Source organism: Salmo trutta, chromosome 12, assembly GCF_901001165.1.
Source record: "Salmo trutta chromosome 12, fSalTru1.1, whole genome shotgun sequence".
Lineage (NCBI taxonomy): Eukaryota > Metazoa > Chordata > Actinopteri > Salmoniformes > Salmonidae > Salmo > Salmo trutta.
The window spans coordinates 61,859,330-61,879,809 of NC_042968.1; the positions used below are offsets into that span (position 1 = coordinate 61,859,330).

At 43.0% G+C, this 20,480-nt stretch overlaps 1 protein-coding gene across 2 annotated transcripts in view; it reads right to left on the minus strand.

Annotated features, from left to right (window-relative positions):
* Window positions 1–20,480, minus strand: part of pde8b (phosphodiesterase 8B) — a 78,933-nt gene that overhangs the window by 17,201 nt on the left and 41,252 nt on the right. For both annotated transcript variants that reach the window (XM_029769039.1, XM_029769038.1), the window contains exons 8-14: window positions 19,877–20,017; window positions 19,624–19,712; window positions 16,912–16,966; window positions 4,871–4,910; window positions 4,528–4,605; window positions 3,400–3,476; window positions 1,891–2,055 (exon numbers count right to left, since the gene is read on the minus strand). In XM_029769039.1, coding sequence (XP_029624899.1) covers window positions 1,891–2,055; window positions 3,400–3,476; window positions 4,528–4,605; window positions 4,871–4,910; window positions 16,912–16,966; window positions 19,624–19,712; window positions 19,877–20,017 — 645 coding nt within the window. The remainder of the gene's footprint in view (window positions 1–1,890; window positions 2,056–3,399; window positions 3,477–4,527; window positions 4,606–4,870; window positions 4,911–16,911; window positions 16,967–19,623; window positions 19,713–19,876; window positions 20,018–20,480) is intronic.

The following is a 20,480-nucleotide window of genomic DNA, read 5'->3' on the forward strand; positions in this document are numbered from 1 at the left end:
ATGAGGATGGAAAATTATGTGGATATATTGAAGCAACATCAAGACATCAATCAGGAAGTTAAAGCTTGGTTGCAAATGGGTCTTCCAAATGGACAATGACCCCAAGCATACTTTCAAAGTTGTGGCAAAATGGCTTAAGGACAACAAAGTCAAGGTATTGGAGTGGCCATCACAAAGCCCTGACCTCAATCCTATAGAAAATGTGTGGGCAGAACTGAAAAGGCGTGTGCGAGCAAGGAGGCCTACAAACCTGACTCAGTTACACCAGCTCTGTCAGTAGGAATGGGCCAAAATTCACCCAACTTATTGTGGGAAGCTTGTGGAAGGCTACCCGAAACGTTTGACCCAAATTAAACAATTTAAAGGCAATGCTACCAAATACTAACTGAGTGTATGCAAACTTCTGACCCACTGGAATTGTGATGAAAGAAATAAAAGCTGAAATAAATATTTTTCTCTACTATTATTCTGACATTCACATTCTTAAAATAAAGTGGTGATCCTAACTAACCTAAGACAGGGATTTTTTACTAGGATTAAATGTCAGGAATTGTGAAAAACTGAGTTTAAATGTATTTGGCTAAGGTGTATGTAAACTTCTGACTTCAACTGTATATCTCAAATCTGGCTAATAACAACATATTTGACATTATACAATGACTTCAGCATTCTAATTCACCCAACGAGACATATCCCCCATAACTCAGGAACTCTTGTGTTTGAGTATTGTGTTTGTGAGAATAGTAGGGGAGGGGAGTTGAGGAGAGTTGAGGTGAGATGAAGAGAGGAGAGTGGAGGAGAGTTGAAGACAGGAGAGGTGAGGAGAAGAGAGGAGAGGGGGAAAGGAGAGGTGAAGAGAGGAGAGTGGGGAAAGGAGAGGTGAAGAGAGGAGAGGTGAAGAGAGGAGAGGTGAAGAGAGGAGAGGTGAGGAGATATGAGGAGAGGAGAGGTGAGGTGAGAATAGGAGGGGAGGGGAGTTGAGGAGAGTTGAGGTGAGGGGAGATGAAGAGAGGAGAGTGGAGGAGAGTTGAAGACAGGAGAGGTGAGGAGAAGAGAGGAGAGGGGGAAAGGAGAGATGAAGAGAGGAGAGTGGGGAAAGGAGAGGTGAAGAGAGGAGAGGTGAAGAGAGGAGAGATGAGGAGAGGAGAGGTGAGGAGAGGTGAGGAGAGATTATGAGGAAAGGTGAGGAGAGATACATTTCCTGTACGACAAACAGTCTATAACTCTCTGTTTCAGGACGTTGATCACTGTGAATGATCCTTAACTTGGTTTAATGGATCTCAGTGTGTGTGTGTGTGTGTGTGTGTGTGTGTGTGTGTGTGTGTGTGTGTGTGTGTGTGTGTGTGTGTGTCATAGTGGGTCTCTGTCTGTCTGCCTGTGTGAGACTGGACGAATGGCTCCCAACCACTACAAATGTTGTGACCAACCTAAAATAATTTACATTTTCTTATAACCCTTTTAAATGATATTGAATTGTGTGAATCCTGTTGTAAATAAAGCTATGTTTGGAGCCATTGTCCAGTCTGAAGCCTTGACCCAGGAGGAATCACATTCCTAACTCCAACTTAACCCGAGCCCTATTCCCGGAGTTGTCCCGGAGTTTCCGGGACAAACCCCTCCCCCCCCCCCCGACCCCCCAAGAATGCACATTTTGATTAATGTGCTCAATAAAAAATAGTGTTTACAAAACAATTTTCACAAAATTAAACATGCTTTTACATGGTGTGGGAATTTTCTATTTTTCATGTATCCTAAAAACTGGTTCCAGACTTCGATTAAATTAGGCCTGTGAAGGAATGTGTGTGTGTACGTGTGTGTGTGTAAGTATGTTTGTGTGTGTGTGTGCATGCGTGTGTGTGTGTGAGAGCGTGTGTGTAGCCCCTAACTCACGCTCATGAGCCCGCCTACAAGGTCGTTGGTGTGTGGGTCGTCCTCCTTGGAGTCCAGCTGAGGAGAGTAGAGCTCTGCGGTCCTCAGAATCTCCAGGACTCGGTCCAGTGCCTCCGCTACAGACACCGGACTGGACTCCTGGGCCGCGTTGATGATGTTGATCACCTGGAGGAGGGAGAGAGGGAGGGAGATGTAGGACGCAGTTACATTTTATTTAACACACACACACAGCCCTAAGAGAAACTTCACTCTTCAGACAGAAAGTGCCTTTCTTTGAGCCTGTTTCAGGGAGCTCTGCATGTGATGCCATAGAAAACATGTCGGGAGTCAAATAGACAAATCAAGCAGCTAGTCAGAGAAGGTAGGAACATCATAAAGCCTAGAGTTAGACTCTGATCTCTGGAGAGGCTTTCAGTCATAGGCTGATCCCAGATCTGTGCAATTAAATAAGGCCTTCACCTATCCCATCAAATCACCATCCATTCCTGTTGAACTCTCATCAGTGAATTCGATTTTTTTTTAAACTCAAGACTGGCACTAGAGTCAGATTAGACTGACAGATATTTCAACTCTGTTGTCACAATCATTAGAATCTTCAGGTCAAACCTGACGTTGTAATCAAGGCTGTTGCTCGCCAAACAGGTTTATTGGACACTGTTCAGTCAGATGGACAGACTTCGAGTTTCACTGGCCACAGAACTGCAAACAGCTTGAAATTGCATAACATTCCAAGAATGTTTGCAAATGTTCAGAGAACACCGTTTGGAGAATTTTCCTTCGGATTCTCAGAGCACTATTCCGGGAACATTCCTGTGACATTCTGAGAACCATCAATTGTCAGTTGGGTCGGCTAGAAGTTATGTCCCAACAATATGGGAACTTCAAACCACACTTGTTGTGTCCCAGATATTCGCCCTGTGATGTGGTCTTTCTGTGGTTGAGAGGACTCTGAGAAGATCTGTGGAGCTTTCTACTGCCTCTGATAGGTCTTCATCCTCACGCGAGCTTCAGAGAGTGTCAGGTATGGTTCTAGGAACATCCTCTATTGGTTTGGAAGGAGCACAGAGTGGGAAAGGAGAGGGGAATGTGTGTGTGTGTGTGTGTGTGTGTGTGTGTGTGTGTGTGTGTGTGTGGGTTGGTTGGTTCTTCTATCCTTGTGGCGACCTAAAATCCCCCAAATTCCCCACAAGGATAGTAAAACAAGGAAAATTCTCCCTCGTGGGGACATTTCCCATGTCCCCATGAGGACAAAGGTTATTTTCAGATTAAGGGTTAGGTTTAGGGTTACAATTAGGGTTAAAATTACTGTTAAGGTAATGGTTTAGTGGTTAGGTTTAGAGTTAGGAGTTAAGTTTAGGGTTTGGATTAGGGTTAAGGTTAGGGTTACGTTAAGGGTAAGGGTTAGGGGCTAGGGAAAATAGGATTTTGAATGGAAATTCATTTTAGGTCTCCACGAGGATAACGTGTGTATGCGAGTGTGTGCGTGTGTGGTGTCTGTGTGCACTGTACCTTGGTGATGGGGGCCTCTATGGTCATAGAGTGGATTCTGGCTACAGATGAGTACCTGCGGTTTTGCAGACTGGGTGCTGGAGACAACAAGACATTAGTTATCAGGACTACAACATGCTCTTCTTCCAGTCAAACATTTCACTCTAGTTGATATTATATGAGCTTGTGAAGTGAATCATGTATGACGGACGTAGCACATCAGACCACTGGGCCTGTGGTGGCAGGCTGCTCTGTACAATGATGTATTATGTACAGTTGGGTCCAAAATTATTGGCACCCTTGATAAATACGAGCAAAAAAGACTGCATAAAATAAATTATACAAATAGTGAGCTATATTGTTCACTTCAAAAAATTGGGAAATTATAGTATTTTACACTAATACAATTGCTCAGAGATAGAGTTTAACAAGTAATTAAAACAATTGAAAAAAAGGATAGGAGTGCCAATAATTTTGAACCTGTTTTCAATACTCTAGCTCATTCCTCTTGCGAGGATAATGACACTGTCTTTTTCTGAAATGTTTTATGAGATTGGAGAACACGTTGGGAGGGATCTTCTACCATACAGAATCTTTCCAGATCCTTGATATCCTTTGTCTGCTGTTATTATGGACTTCCCTCGTCAATTCAGGCGAGAGAGAGAAAGAGAGAGAAAGAGAGAGTAAGAGAGAGAGAGAGAGGTTGGAGGACAAGAGAAGCACCACTTCAGCCCAGCTAATGAAAATAGCAGCAGCCGCGTCATAGTGAGGAGGATGTCATCAGAGGCCAACAGCTCAACTGCCTTCCATAATGCACTGTAATCTGACTCATATTGTTCTCTGATCCTCCCTCTCTCCTCATCCCCCTTTTTCTTTACCTCCTTCCTCTCTCTATCTTCCCCCTCTCTCTGTGTCCTTCTCCTTAGGTCCTGTGTGGCTTAGTTGGTGGCTCGCAACACCCGGGTTGTGGGCTCAATTCGCAGGGGAGGGGGGACCAGTAGAGGGCCTCTGCTAAATGACCCCAAAAAATGTAAATTCTTGTCTCTATATTTGTCTTCCCCTATCTCCATTGGGATCCCTCCCTCAGTGTTATCTTACCATTTCTCACAGACACACGCACACAGTACCCTGGTGTTCATACACACTCACCATCACTGCCACGTGAGCTGATTGACCTGGTATCAACCGACTCTTTCCTCCTGTCTCTGTGACGCAGGGAATGGCTCTCTGGGAAAAGAAAGAAGTCAGGATGACGGGCTATACGACCCAGATTAGGACTGAGCAACTTCTTAAAGATAGACAACTGCCTCACTTCTCGTCGTCTATGAGGCTTCAGTGTTCAACTTTGCAGTTTAGATAAATCGTCAAAAATCCTTACGTGACAGGGGGGGGGGGGGTTCAGGGATTTTGTCTCACGAAACAAGTCCCTGAAAGTTACATCAGTGGCCTTATGATGAATTGAAAGATTAAAGAGAGAGGGAGCGTAGCTCACCTGACTGGGAATGTTCTCCATCTTTGTTGATCTTATGGACCTGAGACAGACAATAACAGGAGAAATGCAGTTTGATATGGACCACATCACAGACAGAGAGAGAAAGGGAGAGAGAGAAAGAGAGCGCATGAGTGCATTAGTAGATCTGGCCGGCGTTTTGTAAGAAAGAGTTCCTCCTGCAGTTTTACTGTGCAATCTTTCGCCCCGACGGTCTGTCAGGCTGCTGTGAGTTTGCCTCTCTTGCAGTGAGCGCATATAACACACTAATAAGACAGACTCAACATGGACTCAACATTACCCAACGACTGCGCCCATAGATCTACACATGACCGCACACAGGAGGGTCAATTTATAGGCCTGATGCAAGTAGGGTTCAGCTGGGTTCATGTTTGGGAAGGTGTCAGTCAATATAGGTTCTTACTGTTTCCACAGCCATTGATTTCTATTGGCCAGCTGGCACAGGATGAGAAGTGAGGTGAGGTGAGGTGAGGACGGTTTGGTTGGGGAGCTGATGGACTATAAGGAGGATGAGGGGAGAGGTGTAAGGGGAGATGAGGTGAGGAGGAGGAGGAGGAAGGGTGAGGGTAGGTGGGGAGGGGTGACGTTTCTTTTTTTGTTGCTTAGTTTATGCGCAAGAAATGGAATTAAACGCTTGTCAAATGAATAGAAAAAGGGCACAACACAACACAAACAATTACGACTGGAAAATATTGTTTCCTTTTGTGAGCTCAAAGTCACTGGAAGGTCATATCAGATAATATGAGGTCGGTCTATCTGATTTGGTCGGGGTCCACTGTTAGCAACGTAGAATTCATGCCCGTGCAGGGCTCCAGTGTTCTGTAAAGGGTCGCACACGTCGCACCGAATGTGGATCTCCTATTTGTCTATCGTTCGTTCAGCAGTTCGTTCAGCACCCTCTGTGGAAAGGTTCTACATTGAACCCAAAAGGGTTCTACCTGGAACCCTTTAAGGTTCTACATAGCACCTTTTTTTCTAAGAGGGTACTCTCGGCAGGCAGATGCTACTGGTGTGTTCGAGCCCTTAGGATTGAGATGACTAGTGACCTCTGATCCATTTAGTGCATCCTCACACGGACTCAGGATGAACTCTGGCCATGACACACAACGTTACTCAGGACTCAAACGGGACCGTACATAGGTAAAGTCAGCACTGCCACTGCCTATGTTACACAGCAGATCTATAGGGGGCTAATGGCAGCAGGGAGTCGGCAGGGTTGGAGTTAATTCTAATTCAATTCCATCTCCCTGTTAATTCCATTTAATTCAATTAAAATTCCAGGTCAGTCTTTGAATTTAGAGATAATTAAATCCCTCCCATGTCCATGTTTGGTCAATTCCAATAATTACATTTCCAATTCAATATCATCCCCAACAATTCCACAAATTCCAATTAGAATTCAATTAAATTCAGGCTTTCAGGCTGATCATGTAGCTGTTCAGACAGCCTAGCTTAACTGGAAAAATACAAGTATAAATTATTTAGGGCTGCAGTCAATGTTTTATATTAAGTGCATTAATTCCATTAACTGGGAAATGTCGAAATATTGAACTCCAATTCAATTCCAAAGAGGACATGTTTTTACAATTTCAAATCAATCCCAATTCAAACAGTCCAAAGAGTCTAATTGCAATTAAAATCCAATTCCATAACTTGAAGACTGGTGAAATTCGAATTGAATTTAACGTACATTCTTTACTTCATGAGTTCATTGAAGAATTGAATTGGAATTTCAAATTCAATTGGAATTGACCCCAACCCTGGTAGCCAGGGCTACTAACAACAGCATGCAGACTGTCTGTTGGCTACAGTCAGTTCTGTTGCGCTGCTAGTGTCATTAGCTGTCAACACAGGTCTGATAATTTGATATGGGCTTGTCTACAGTGGTGTGCTGGATCAGAGCCAGCAGTGGTCTGATACCTGCTTGCCAGCTGGGCGGTGAGACACATTCTAATGTTCCTGCGCTGGTCTTTAAAAAGACAGCAGTAGACTTTTTCTCTCTCTATCTACAACTTAACTTGCTCTAGGTCTAATACAATCTGCTCCTGTCATCAGGCCCAACAGGATGCGTCAGGGCACAAGACAACTGCTTCCAGTTCACTCTCAACAATCTCGCCCTCCTCTCCCCCTCCTTCTCTATCTCTCCGTCTTTCGTTTTCTCCAGCGCGCACCAAGTAGGGGAAATAGGAATAAACACGGCTGATGACAGAGGAGGTTGCCAGATTTAGCTGGCTTGCATCTTAATGGCCTCCTTGGGCTGGAATGCACAAATATATATGAAGTAAAACACAGCACATTACACTGGCTGGGGCTGCATGGGAAACACTCAGGAATATGGATGATTACTGTGAGTGGAGAGAGAGGAAGAGCGGGGAAAGAGAAAGAGAGAGAGATGGAAGAGGGAGAGAGAGAGAAAGACAAAGAACGAGAGAGAGAGAGAGAGAGAGAGAGAGAGAGATGGGAGAGAGAGAAAGACAAAGAACGGAGAGATAGAAAGAGAGAATAACTACCGTGGGATATGCGTCAACAGCAACCTTGGGGAAATCCTCTGCATTATCATTAACAGCAGACTTGTACATTTCCTCAGTGAAAACAATGTACTGAGCAAATGTCAAATTGGCTTTTTACCAAATTAACATACAACAGACCACTTATTCACCCTGCACACACTGATTGACAAACAAACAAACCAAAAGAAAAGCAAAGTCTTCTCATGCTTTGTTGATTTCAAAAAAGCCTTTGACTCAATTTGGCATGAGGGTCTGCTATACAAATTGATGGAAAGTGGTGTTGGGGGAAAAACATACAACATTATAAAATCCATGTACACAAACAACAAGTGTGCGGTTAATATAGGCAAAAAACACACACATTTCTTCCCACAGGGCCATGGGGTGAGAAAGGGATGCAGCTTAAGCCCCACCCTCTTTAACATATATATCAACGAATTGGTGAGGGCACTAGAACAGGCTGCAGCACCCAGACTCACCCAACTAGAATCTGAAGTCAAATGTCTACTGATGATCTGGTGATTCTGTCACCAACCAAGGAGCACCTACAGCAGCACCTAGATCTTCTGCACAGATTCTGTCAGATCTGGGCCCTGACAGTTAATCTCAGTAAGTAACACCAAAATAATGGTGTTGCAAAAAAGGTCCAGTCGCCAGGACCAGAAATACAAATGCCAGACACCGTTCTAGACACCGTTGCCCTAGAGCACACAAAAAACTATACATACCTTGGCCTAAACATCAGCGCCACAGGCAATTTCCACAAAGCTGTGAACAATGTGAGAGACAAGGCAAGAAGGGCATTCTATGCCATCAAAAGGAACATAAAATTCGACATACCAATTAGGATCCGGCAAAAAATACTTGAATCAGTTATAGAACCCATTGCCCTTTATGGTTGTGAGGTCTGGAGTCCGCTCACCAACCAAGAATTCACAAAATGGGACAAACACCAAATTGAGACTGTATGCAGAATTCTGAAAAAATATCCTCCGTGTACAACGTAAAACACCAAATAATGCATGCAGAGCAGAATTAGGCCGATACCCACTAATTAATTAATCAAAATCCAGAAAAGAGAAGTTAAATTCTACAACCACCTAAAAGGAAGCGATCCCCAAACCTTCCATAACAAAGCCATCACCTACAGAGAGATGAACCTGGACAAGAGTCCCCTAAGCAAACTGGTCCTGGGGCTCTGTTCACAAACACAAACAGACCCCACAGAGCCACAGGACAGCAACACAATTAGACCCAACCAAATCATGAGAAAACAAAAAGATAATTACTTGACACATTGGAAAGAATGAACAAAAACGAATTAACACAAACTAAAATGCTATTTGGCCCTAAACAGAGAGTACACAGTGGCAGAATACCTTACCACTGTGACTGACCCAAACGTAAGGAAAGCTTTGACTATGTACAGACTCCGTGAGTCTGTGAAATGTGATGTGAAATGGCTAGCTAGTTAGCGGTGGTGCACGCTAATAGAGTTTCAATCGGTGACGTCACTCGCTCTGAGACCTTGAAGTAGTTGTTCCCCTTGCTCTGCAAGGGCCGCGGCTTTTGTGGAGCGATGGGTAACGATGCTTCGAGGGTGGCTGTTGTCAATGTGTGCAGAGGGTCCCTGGTTCGAGCCCAGGTGGGGCGAGGAGAGGGACGGAAGCTATACTGTTACATGAGCATAGCCTTGCTATTGAGAAAGGCCGCCGTAGGCAGACCTGGCTCTCAAGAGAAGACAGGCTATGTGCACACTGCCCACAGATGAGGTGGAAACTGAGCTGCACTTCCTGACCTCCTGCCAAATGTATGACCATATTAGAGACACATATTTCCCTCAGATTACACAGATCCACAAGAATTAAAAAACAAACCCGATTTTGATAAACTCCCATATCTACTTGGTAAAATACCAGTGTGCCATCACAGCAGCAAGATTTGTCACCTGTTACCACAAGAAAAGGTCAACCAGTGAAGAACAAATACAACCCATATTTATGTTAATTTTCCCTTTTGTACTTTAACCATTTGCACATCTTTACAACACCGTATATATACATAATATGACATGTGTAATGTCTTTAATCTTTTGTAACTTGTGTAACGTTACCTGTTCATTTTTATTGTTTATTTCACTTTTGTATATTATCTACTTAACTTGCTTTGGCAATGTTAACATTGCTTTCCCATGCCAATAAAGCCCCTTGAATTGAATTGAGAGAGGGGGGAGGGGGGGGGGGGCAGTGTATGTGAAGAGAATGAAAGACAGAGAGAGCAGAGGGGGGACAGTTAAATAGAAATAGGTCAGAGTCCTACATGGTGAAGGTCTAGTTACAGACCCTGCTGTCTACTCAACAACTAGACTATAACATGCAAACTAGACTAGGGACACCGGCCAAGTGTCCCGCTGGGAAAGACCAGAAAGAGGAATTATTCTATTTAGTGCTCAAAGCAACTCTGCCTGGCTACCCATCCACATCGCTCTGGCCAAAAGCCACGCCCACTAACAATTCTTCTCCATTCAGGATGAGTCGTCAGTAAATCTATCAGGTCTACGCAGAAACAGACTGCTCCTTTTTCTTTATTTTCCTGGATAATCTCCCGTTGAAGTGTCCTGAGGTAAGGAATGTTTTTGGAAGTACAACACTGCTGTCTTGACAACAGTTGGCCGCAAGAATTCCAAATCAGAAAAGTACTGTAAGGGCTGATAGGGCAATGTCATAAATCACACTGCAATGAAGAGGAGATGGGTGGGCTACTTTCAGTTCTTTCCCAGAGTTGACTTTTCCCTTAGTCAGCAGTTCTCAGCACATCACTTGATTTCTACTTCTATGTATCCTTTACTTATAGAGGAGAGTGGGGTAAGTTGAGCCAAAGGGGTGAATTGAGCCACACGTGTTTCTAGGAAACCATACACAAAATTCATAATTTGACCAAATATTTATAATTTCATGGAGTCTGTGAAGGTAGAAACCACATGGAAAAAGTTAGGTCCAAAAAAAACGGATTTTCACAAAGTCAAATGAAATGATTGTGTTATAGGTTTCATGATGGTTTCAAATATATATAGGTACAGTGGCTTGCGAAAGTATTCACCCCCTTGGCATTTTTCCTATTTTGTTGCCTTACAACCTGCAATTAAAATAGATTTTTTGGGGGTTTGCATCATTCGATTTCCACAACATGCCTACCACTTTGAAGATGCTAAATATTTGTTATTGTGAAACAAACAAGAAATAAGACAAAAAAATAGAACACTTGAGAGGGCATAACTATTCACCCCCCAAAAGTCAATACTTTGCAGAGCCACCTTTTGCAGCAATTACAGCTGCAAGTCTCTTGGGGCATGTCTCTATAAGCTTGGCACATCTGGCCACTGGGATTTTTGCCCATTCATCTAGGCAAAACTGCTCCAGCTCCTTCAAGATGGATGGGTTCCGCTGGTGTACAGCAATCTTTAAGTCATACCACAGATTCTCAATTGGATTGAGGTCTGGGCTTTGACTAGGCCATGACAAGACATTCAAATGTTTCCCCTTAAACCACCCGAGTGTTGCTTTAGCAGTATGCTTAGGGTCATTGTCCTGCTGGAAGGTGAACCTCCATCCCAGTCTCAAATCTCTGGAAGACTGAAACAGGTTTCCCTCAAAAATGTCCCTGTATTTAGCTCCATCCATCATTCCTTCAATTCTGACCAATTTCCCAGTCCCTGCCGATGAAAAACATCCCCACAGCATGATGCTGCCACCACCATGCTTCACTGTAGGAATGGTGTTCTTGGGGTGATGAGAGGTGTTGGGTTTGCGCCAGACATAGCGTTTTCCTTGATGGCCAAAAAGCTCAATTTAGTCTCATCTGACCAGAGTACCTTCCATATGTTTGGGGAGTCTCCCACATGTCTTTTGGCGAACAACAAACGTGTTTGCTTATTTTTTCTTCAAGTAATGGCTTTTTTCTGGCCACTCTTCCGTAAAGTCCAGCTCTGTGGAGTGTATGGCTTAAAGTGGTCCTATGGACAGATACCCCAATCTCCGCTGTGGAGCTTTGCAGCTCCTTCAGGGTTATCTTTGGTCTCTTTGTTGCCTCTCTGATTAATGCCCTCCTTGGCAGGTTTGTTGTGGTGCCATATTCTTTCCAATTTTTAATAATGGATATAATGGTGCTCCGTGGGATGTTCAAAGTTTCTGATATTTTTTATAACCCAAACCCTGACCTGTACTTCTCCACAACTTTGTCCCTGACCTGTTTGGAGAGCTCCTTGGTCTTCATGGTGTCGCTTGTTTGGTGGTGCCCCTTGCTTAGTGGTGCTGCAGACTCTGGGGCTTTTCAGAACAGGTGTATATATACTGAGATCATGTGACAGATCATGTGACACTTAGATTGCACACAGGTGGACTTTATTTAACTAATTATGTGACTTCTGAAGGTCATTGGTTGCACCAGATCTTATTTAGGGGCTTCATAGCAAAGGGGGAGAATACACATGCATGTACCACTTTTCCATTTTTTATTTTGTTGAATTTTTTGAAACATGTTTTTTTTCCATTTCACTTCACCAATTTGGACTATTTTGTGTATGTCCATTACATGAAATCCAAATAAAAATCCATTTAAATTACAGGTTGTAATGCAATAAAATAGGGAACACGCCAAGGGGGATGAATAATTTTGCAAGGCTCTGTATCAAAACCAAAGTAGATAGTACAGGCTAATAAAGTCAAAATGTTTGCCTTGGGGTAAGTTGAGCCAATTGTTGAGCAAATATAAAGTTGAGCCAATTGAAGTGTTTTCTTCCCAGGCGTAATGCAAGCCATTATCGCTGGGATATGAGGTAACAACAGGACCTGGCCTATGTTAAAAGCATTTTAAAAAGTACAAAGTGTTTCTAAGGTGTTAAAAGATTATATATAAAAAAAAGCGAATGTGATGAATTGTGTTTGGGAAAGAGATAGACATGGTTTTAAAAAGGTAGCGGTAATATTTACTTCAGTACAGAAATTTGTAGGCATCTTAACTTACCCTGCGCCGCGTCTAAATTTACCCCATACCCAGGGTAAATTGTGCCAAGAGACCACTTTTTTGGACAAGCTATGTTTTCAAAACGGTAATGTTTACATGAATTCTGATTATTTCCAGCAATATACAACATCCTGAAATATATGTATACTGAAACAAAATATAAACACAACATGTAAAGTGTGATGAGATGAAATAAAAAATCCCAGAAATGTTCCATATGCACAAAAAGCTTATTCCTCTCAAATTTTGTACACAAATTTGTTTACATCCCTGTTAGTGAGCATTTCTCATTTGCCCCGATAATCCATCCACCTGACAGGTGTGGCATATCAAAAAGCTGATTAAACAGCATGATCATTACACAGATGCAAGTTGGGGACAATAAAAGGTCACTCTAAAATGTGTAGTTTTGACACACAACACAATGCCACAAACAGTGCATTCGGGAAAGTATTCAGACCCCTTGACTTTTTCCACATTTTGTTACATTACATCTTGATTATAATAAATGGATTAAATAAAATTTGAAGTTTTAGCAAATTTATTACAAACAAAAACCAGAAATGATTACCTTATTTACGTAAGTATTCAGACCCATTGCTATGAGACTCAAAATTGAGCTCAGTCACATCCTGTTTCCGTTGATCATCCTTGAGACGTTTCTACAAGTTGATTGGAATCCACTTGTGGTAAATTCAATTGATTGGACATGATTTGGAAAGGCACACACCTGTCGGGGAAGAAGAGCCTTGGTCAGGGAGGTGAACAAGAACCCAATGGTCACTCTGACAGAGCTCCAGAGTTCCGTTGTGGAGATGGGAGAACCTTCCAGAAGGACAACCATCTCTGCAGCACTCCACTAACCAGGCCTTTATAGTAGAGTGGCCAGACGGAAGCCACTCCTCAGTAAAAGGCACTTGACAGCCCATTTGGAGTTTGCCAAATGGCACCTAAAGGACACTCAGACCATGAAAAACAAGATTCTCTGGTCTGATGAAATCAAGATTGAACTCATTGGCCTGAATGCCAAGCGTCACGTGTAGAAGAAACCGGGCAGCATCCCTATGGTGAAGCACGGTGGTGGCAACATCATGCTGTGGGAATGTTTTTCAGCGGCAGGGACTGGGAGACTAGTCAGGATCGAGGGAAAGATGAACGGAGTGGTCCTTGATGAAAACCTGCTCCAGAGCGCTCAGGACCTCAGACTGAAACGAAGGTTCACCTTCCAACAGGACAACGACCCTAAGCACACAGCCAGGATAACGCAGGAGTGGCTTCGGGACAAGTCTCTGAATGTCCTTGAGTGGCCCAGCCAGAGCCCGGACTTGAACCCAATCGAACATCTCTGGAGAGACCTGAAAATAGCTGTGCAGCGACGCTCCGCATCCAACCTGACAGAGCTTGAGAGGATCTGCAGAGAAGAATGGGAGAGACTCCCCAAATAAAGGTGTGCCAAGCTTGTAGTGTCATACCCAAGAAGACTCTAGGCTGTAATTGCTGCCAAAGGTGTTTCAACAAAGTACTGAGAAAAGGTCTGAATACTTATGCAAATGTGATATCAGTTTTTTTTATATACATTTGCAATAATGTCTAAAATCAGTTTTTGCTTTGGCATTATGAGGTATTGTGTATAGATTGATGACGTAATTAATAAAAATCTATTTTAGAATAAGGCTGTAACGTAACAAAATGTGGAAAAATCAAGGGGTCTGAATACTTTCCGAATGCACTGTATGTCTCAAGTTTTGAGGGTGCAATTAGCATGCTGACTGCAGGAATGTCCACCAGAGCTGTTGCCAGATAATTGAATGTTAATTTCTCTACGTCATTTTACAGAATTTGGCATTAAGTCCAACCTGCCTCAAAAACCGCAGACCACGTGTAACCACACCAGCCCAGGACATCCACATCCGGCTTCTTCACCTGCAGGATCATCTGAGACCAGCCCCCCGGACAGCTGATGAAACTGAGGGTTTGCACAACCAAAGAATTCCTGCACAAACTGTCAAAAACCGTCTCAGGGATGCTCATCTGCATGCTCGTCATCCTCACCAAAGTCTTAACCTGACTGCAATTTGGCGTCGTAACCGACTTCAGTGGGCAAATGCTCACATTCGATGGCTACTGGAGAAGTGTGCTCTTCACGGATGAATCCCCGGGCAGTATGGTGTCGTGTGGGTGAAAGGTTTGCTGATGTCAACATTGTGAACAGAGTGTCCCATGGTGGTGGTGGGTTTATGGTAAGGGCAGGAATAATGAATGAACACAATTGCATTTTATCGATGGCAATTTGAATGCACAGAGATACCGTGACGAGATCCCGAGGTCCATTGTCGTGCCATCCTCTGCCATCACCTCAAGTTTCAGCATGATAATGCATGGCCCATGTTGCAAGGATCTGTACACAATTCCTGGAAGCTGAAAATGTCCCAGATCTTCCATGGCCTGCATACTCTCCAGACATGTCACTCATTGAGCTTGTTTGGGATGCTCTGGATCGACGTGTACGACAGTGTGTTCTAGTTCCCGCCAACATCCAGCAACTTCACACAGCCATTGAAGAGGAGTCGGACAACATTCCACAAGCCACAATCAGCAGCCTGATCAACTCTATGTGAAGGAGATGCATGAGGCAAATCATGGTCACACCAGACACTGACTGGTTTTCTGACCCACGCCCCTATCTTTAAGGTATCTGTGACCAACAGATGCATATCTGTATTCCCAGTGATGTGAAAACCATGAATTTATTTCCTTATATGAACTGTATCTCAGTAAAATCTTTAAAATCGTTGCATATTGCGTTCATATTTATTTTCAGTGTAGATATCTTTGTTAGAAAGAATACTATATTTCCCTTGACAGAGTGATGATGAATGTAAATAATTGCTAAACTTAACCCACTGTCCCCCATTGAGATGCAAAACAAATCTCTTTTAAACGTTATAATGCTAAACAAATAGGATGAGGAGATCTGTCACATGTAGGACCAGAGACAACCTAGTGTTTCCCAAGGATAAGAGTCAGGAGAGAGAAGAGAACAGCGCTCGGCTTTGGCACGCAGATCCAAACATCGGACTCACCGCCAGTCAGAGACAGCAGATGAAAGGCAGCGGCTAGCTAGCCTAGCGTAGCGCAGGTTAGAGAGCAGCTAACTTGGCCTGAAGGTATTAATAGCTCTGGCGGTGTCTGGCTGCTAGCCCTCTCGGGCCTTAGCAGGGGATGCTTATTGTAGCTTAGCGCTAGCTTAGCTTAGCATGAACACTAGCTCTTAGCCTACAACCCTACTGAGCACCACGTGCTCGGGAGCAAGCCAAAACAATACAGGCCACTATAGACTACAGATGCCATAAATGCCATAACAATGCTAGCATGCCAAAGCAACTTACAGTAGGTCCACAGACATTAGACAACATCTCTTACTCACATGGTACTGTACACACACAGTAGAGTGGACAAACAATGACTACCACATAGCATAGTGCTGTCTGTCAGACTGGTACAGAACAGGCCAACATATTCACATGAAATTACATTTGTAACATACAAGTGTAGACTTTACCGTGAAATGCTTACTTACGAGCCCATTCCCAACAATGCAGTTAAAAAGTAAGAAAAGTAACAAACAGATCAAAAGAAACTAGTAACAATAAAATAACAATAACAAGTCTATATACGGGTTATATACAAGGAGCACTGGTACTGAGTCAGTGCAGGAGGTATGAGGTAGTTGGGGTGATTGATTGAGGTAATATGTACATGTCGTTTCGGTGATTGATGGAAGTACTATGCACATTTAGCTAGGGGGTGAAAAGCAGAAAGTCCGGGTGGCCATTTAATGAACTGTTCAGCAGTCTTATGGCTTTGGGGTAGAAGCTGTTCAGGAGCCTTTTAGTCGCAGACTTGTTGCTACGGTACCGCTTGCCGTGCGGTAGCAGAGAGAACAGACTGTGACTTGGGTGGCTGGAGTCTTTCACAATTTTTAGGTGACACCGCCTGGTATAGAGGTCCTGGATGGCAGGGAGCCTTGCGGTCAGATGCAGAGCAGTTGCCATACACATTGTACTGCAATGAAAGGCATCATACAGTAGTAGAAAAATGGTCTTCACATGGCTGCCATAGGGCTGTCCTTGAACCACTTGAGGTTGCATGTGTACCATATAGCTACAATGCTAGCATATAAGGGAAAAGCACAGGAAACACCACCTGCCTTCCATACAGCATAGAGCTGCCATTGATCGACAAGACCTTGAGGCCATATGAGTTACATCACACTGAAGTTATGTGATACTTGACAGAAAAAAAGGGGAGATCAATAAATGTTTTTTTTCTTTTCTTGATGGGGTATATATTTCTCTTATGTACACACAGTTGAAGAATAGATAATGTAGCTAACTATCAATGATTAAGACCACCTTGACTGCTCTGGTTACATGAAACATAAAAATAACTTTCATGCCTGTTTATCTAACTAGTGGCTGCATGGCTCACCTGTTTGTTGTTGTCACTGTGGGGCCTCTTGATGGACACAAAATGGCGGATCTTTCTGTAAAGAGATTGAAAGAAAACCATATTAGATTGGGAACCATATGTAACCAGTTACCAGTTAACAACCTGTCAACCACCAGTTAACCATTTAAACAACCAGTTAACAACCAATTAACTGTAAACGGTCCTCCTAGAAGGAAGACCAGTGGCGTGAATTCATGGATGCCAAGGGAAGCCAGGCTTCCACAAATATTTGACCCCCCCTCCCCCCCAAAAAAGATTTGGTCTCTCTGTGTTTTCATAATTTTCTGTCAATTCGCAAGTGGCTGAATCTCACCGGAGAAATCATCCGAGCGAGGGAAACAGCGCCCCTCTGTCTGTATGTGTAGCCCATGTATCTGATGCTGTCTGGAACAAAAGAGTATGACATGTTGCCGCCGTAGCATTTGATTGATTGATGCCAATAAGCATTTGGCCTCCCTTGAAAAAACAATGAAAAAATAATTAGCCAATCAGCGTTGAGCTCAACTGTGGGTTGTCCTGGCGCAGAAAAACACCCCCCATGGGAGACCAGTTTGGATTTGGCTTCGCACCAATCAAATCACATCAAATCACAAGCAAAATGTCATCATTCTTGTCTGCTTGAGTTGATGTCCTGCAGTAGCTAGCTTGCAAAAGCGGCACGTTCCAAAGTCATGGACGGAGATGTGGATTTGGACTTGTGGTTTTGACTTAATTCTCTTTATACGCCAATGATTAAGACAGCGGTTCTGATCTTATCATAAATGAATATGTTGTGACACTGGCCTGAGACGATTGAAGTTCAATGTGTAGCCTAGATGTAGCAAGTACCATCATGTTAACTAGCTAGCTAACTTAGCTGCTTCATTGTTGCCCAAGAGAGGAAGTTAGGCTCGCAAGCATTTCAGCTAAGTAGCCAATGAAAACAAAACTAAAAGCATACTGTATGACAGAGCCATAGACCGTCTTGCCAACATGAAAGAGAAGAGGATGGCATTGGCATTCAACTAGTCTACAAAAGCCTTTCATTTTTTCAATTGCATGCAAACACACACACAGACAGAAATCAGTACCATGGACAGACACATGATATTTAGAAACATTGATCGGACTAAATTGTTTTTGGTATCTTAAACTTTGTTTCCAGTGTATTAAACTAAGCATATAGAGTGCATTCGGAAAGTATTCAGACCCCTTGACTATTTCCACATTTTGTTACATTACAGCCATATTCTAAAATTGATTAAATAAAAAATAAAAAATACTCATCAATCTACACACAATACCCCATAATTTCGAAAACAGTGTTTTCTAAATTTTTGCAAGTGTATTAAAATTAAAAAACAGAAATACCTTATTTACATAAGAGGCGACTCCGGGATGCTGGCCTTCTAGGCAGAGTTCATCTGTCCAGTGTTTGTGTTCTTTTGCCCATCTTAATCTTTTCTTTTTATTGGCCAGTCTGAGATATGGCTTTTTCTTTGCAACTCTGCCTAGAAGGCCATAATCCAGGAGTCGCCTATTCACTGTTGATGTTGAGACTGGTGTTTTGCGGGTACTATTTAATGAAGCTGCCAGTTGAGGACTTGTGAGGCGTCTGTTTCTCAAATTAGACACTCTAATGTACTTGTCCTCTTGCTCAGTTGTGCACCGGGGCCTCTCACTCCTCTTTCTACTCTGGGTAGAGCCAGTTTGCGCTGTTCTGTGAAGGGAGTAGTACACAGCGTTGTATGAAATCTTCAGTTTCTAGTTAAATCCCGCATGGAATAGCCTTCAATTCTCAGAACAAGAATAGACTGATGAGTTTCAGAAGAAAGTTCTTTGTTTCTGGCCATTTTGAGCCTGTAATCGAACCCACAAATGCTGATGCTCCAAATACTCAACTAGTCCAATGAAGGCCAGTTTTTTGCTTCTTTAATCAGGACAACAGTTTTCAGCTGTGCTAACATAATTGCAAAAGAGTTTTCTAATGATCAATTAGCCTTTTAAAATGATAAACTTGGATTAGCTAACACAATGTGCCATTGGAACACAGGAGTGATGGTTGCTGATAATGGGCCTCTGTACGCCTATGTAGATACTCCATTAACAATCAGCTGTTTCCAGCAACAAAAGTAATTTACAACATTAACAATGTCTACACTGTATTTCTGATCAATTTGATGTTATTTTAATGGACAAAAAATGTGCTTTTCTTTAAAAAACAAGGACATTTCTAAGTGACCCCAAACTTTTGAACGAATGGTAGTGCATCTTTTTTTTTTTATAGATTTGCAAACATTTCTAAAAACCTGTTTTTGCTTTGTCATTATGGGGTATTGTGTGTAGATTGATGAGGGGGAAAAAAAACAATTTAATCAATTTTAGAATAACTCTGTAACGTAACAAAATGTGCAATATTTGCTTTGTGGAATTCACTGGACAGATGTTGCTCTCCGGTTTTGTGATGAAACAAACGTATGTGCAGTTGAATTCATTCCGCCACTGTGTGACTGTTTGCTGTCATGGCCTTATTGTATATCACGGTGGAGTCTGAACGAAAGCATTATAGAGGAAACAATTTGGCTTTTTGGCTTTTTTATTGACTAGGCTTCCCCAGTGATTTTACCCACGCACATCTACTGAGGAAGACCGCGGCTTGCCAGAGTAGATAAACATGTTATTTAAGTGGAAGGGATGAAGGCAGTGACTTACCCTCCCTGGCCAATCACAGGCGTGATCTTGACGTGCTGCTGTATGCTGTCACCCGACTTCCTCCTGGCGTAGTAAATCCCCTGCCACTCCTAGACATAGAGAAAACTATAGTCAGACGACACCATAACACTCCTAGAGAATTACAATCGGACAACTGAATAGAAAACACCGGAGGGGAAAAAAAAATCGAGATTAATAGATGGATGTTCTTCAATGAGGTCCTGAGGTTTTTCATTGTCTGATGCTCTCTCACCTTTCCTTTCTTGATGCAGGTGTTGATGGTGTCTAGAAGATCTGCTCGGTTCTTGTCACTCTTTGGGAGTTCCGTCAGCTCTTTCCCTATCAACTCTCCCTTGTGGTAACCCATCATACACTCAAATGCCGGGTTCACATACTGGGGGAGGAGGGAGAGAGATGGATTGGTTTTTCCATTTTTACTTTATTTCACCATCATTTCACTGAATACCTAAACGACCCAGCAAGGTCAAGACCGACGGCGTTTTGTGCGTGCGTGTGTGTGCGCATCACTGGCGTAGCGTAGTTTCTCGACCTACCGCAAAGTCGGAGTTTGGGCCCTCCCTCCCTACCTTTTGTAATTTTAAACGCTGTCCATGGTTCTGAAATTGCGACGTCTACGCGGCTGCCTATCGATATGCTATCAGATGATGTGGTTGTCATTTTCTCATGTTAAGCCTAATGTTGATGTTTCATGAAGCTATAGGCCTACAGGGTCGCAATGCTGCTATTTAGAATGCTGGCTGGTGGCAACAACGTATTTACTTGTTCAGTCATTCAAGTAGGAAATTCAAACATTGCAGATTGTAAAAGGAATGTTTGATGCAACAGCATACTAATCA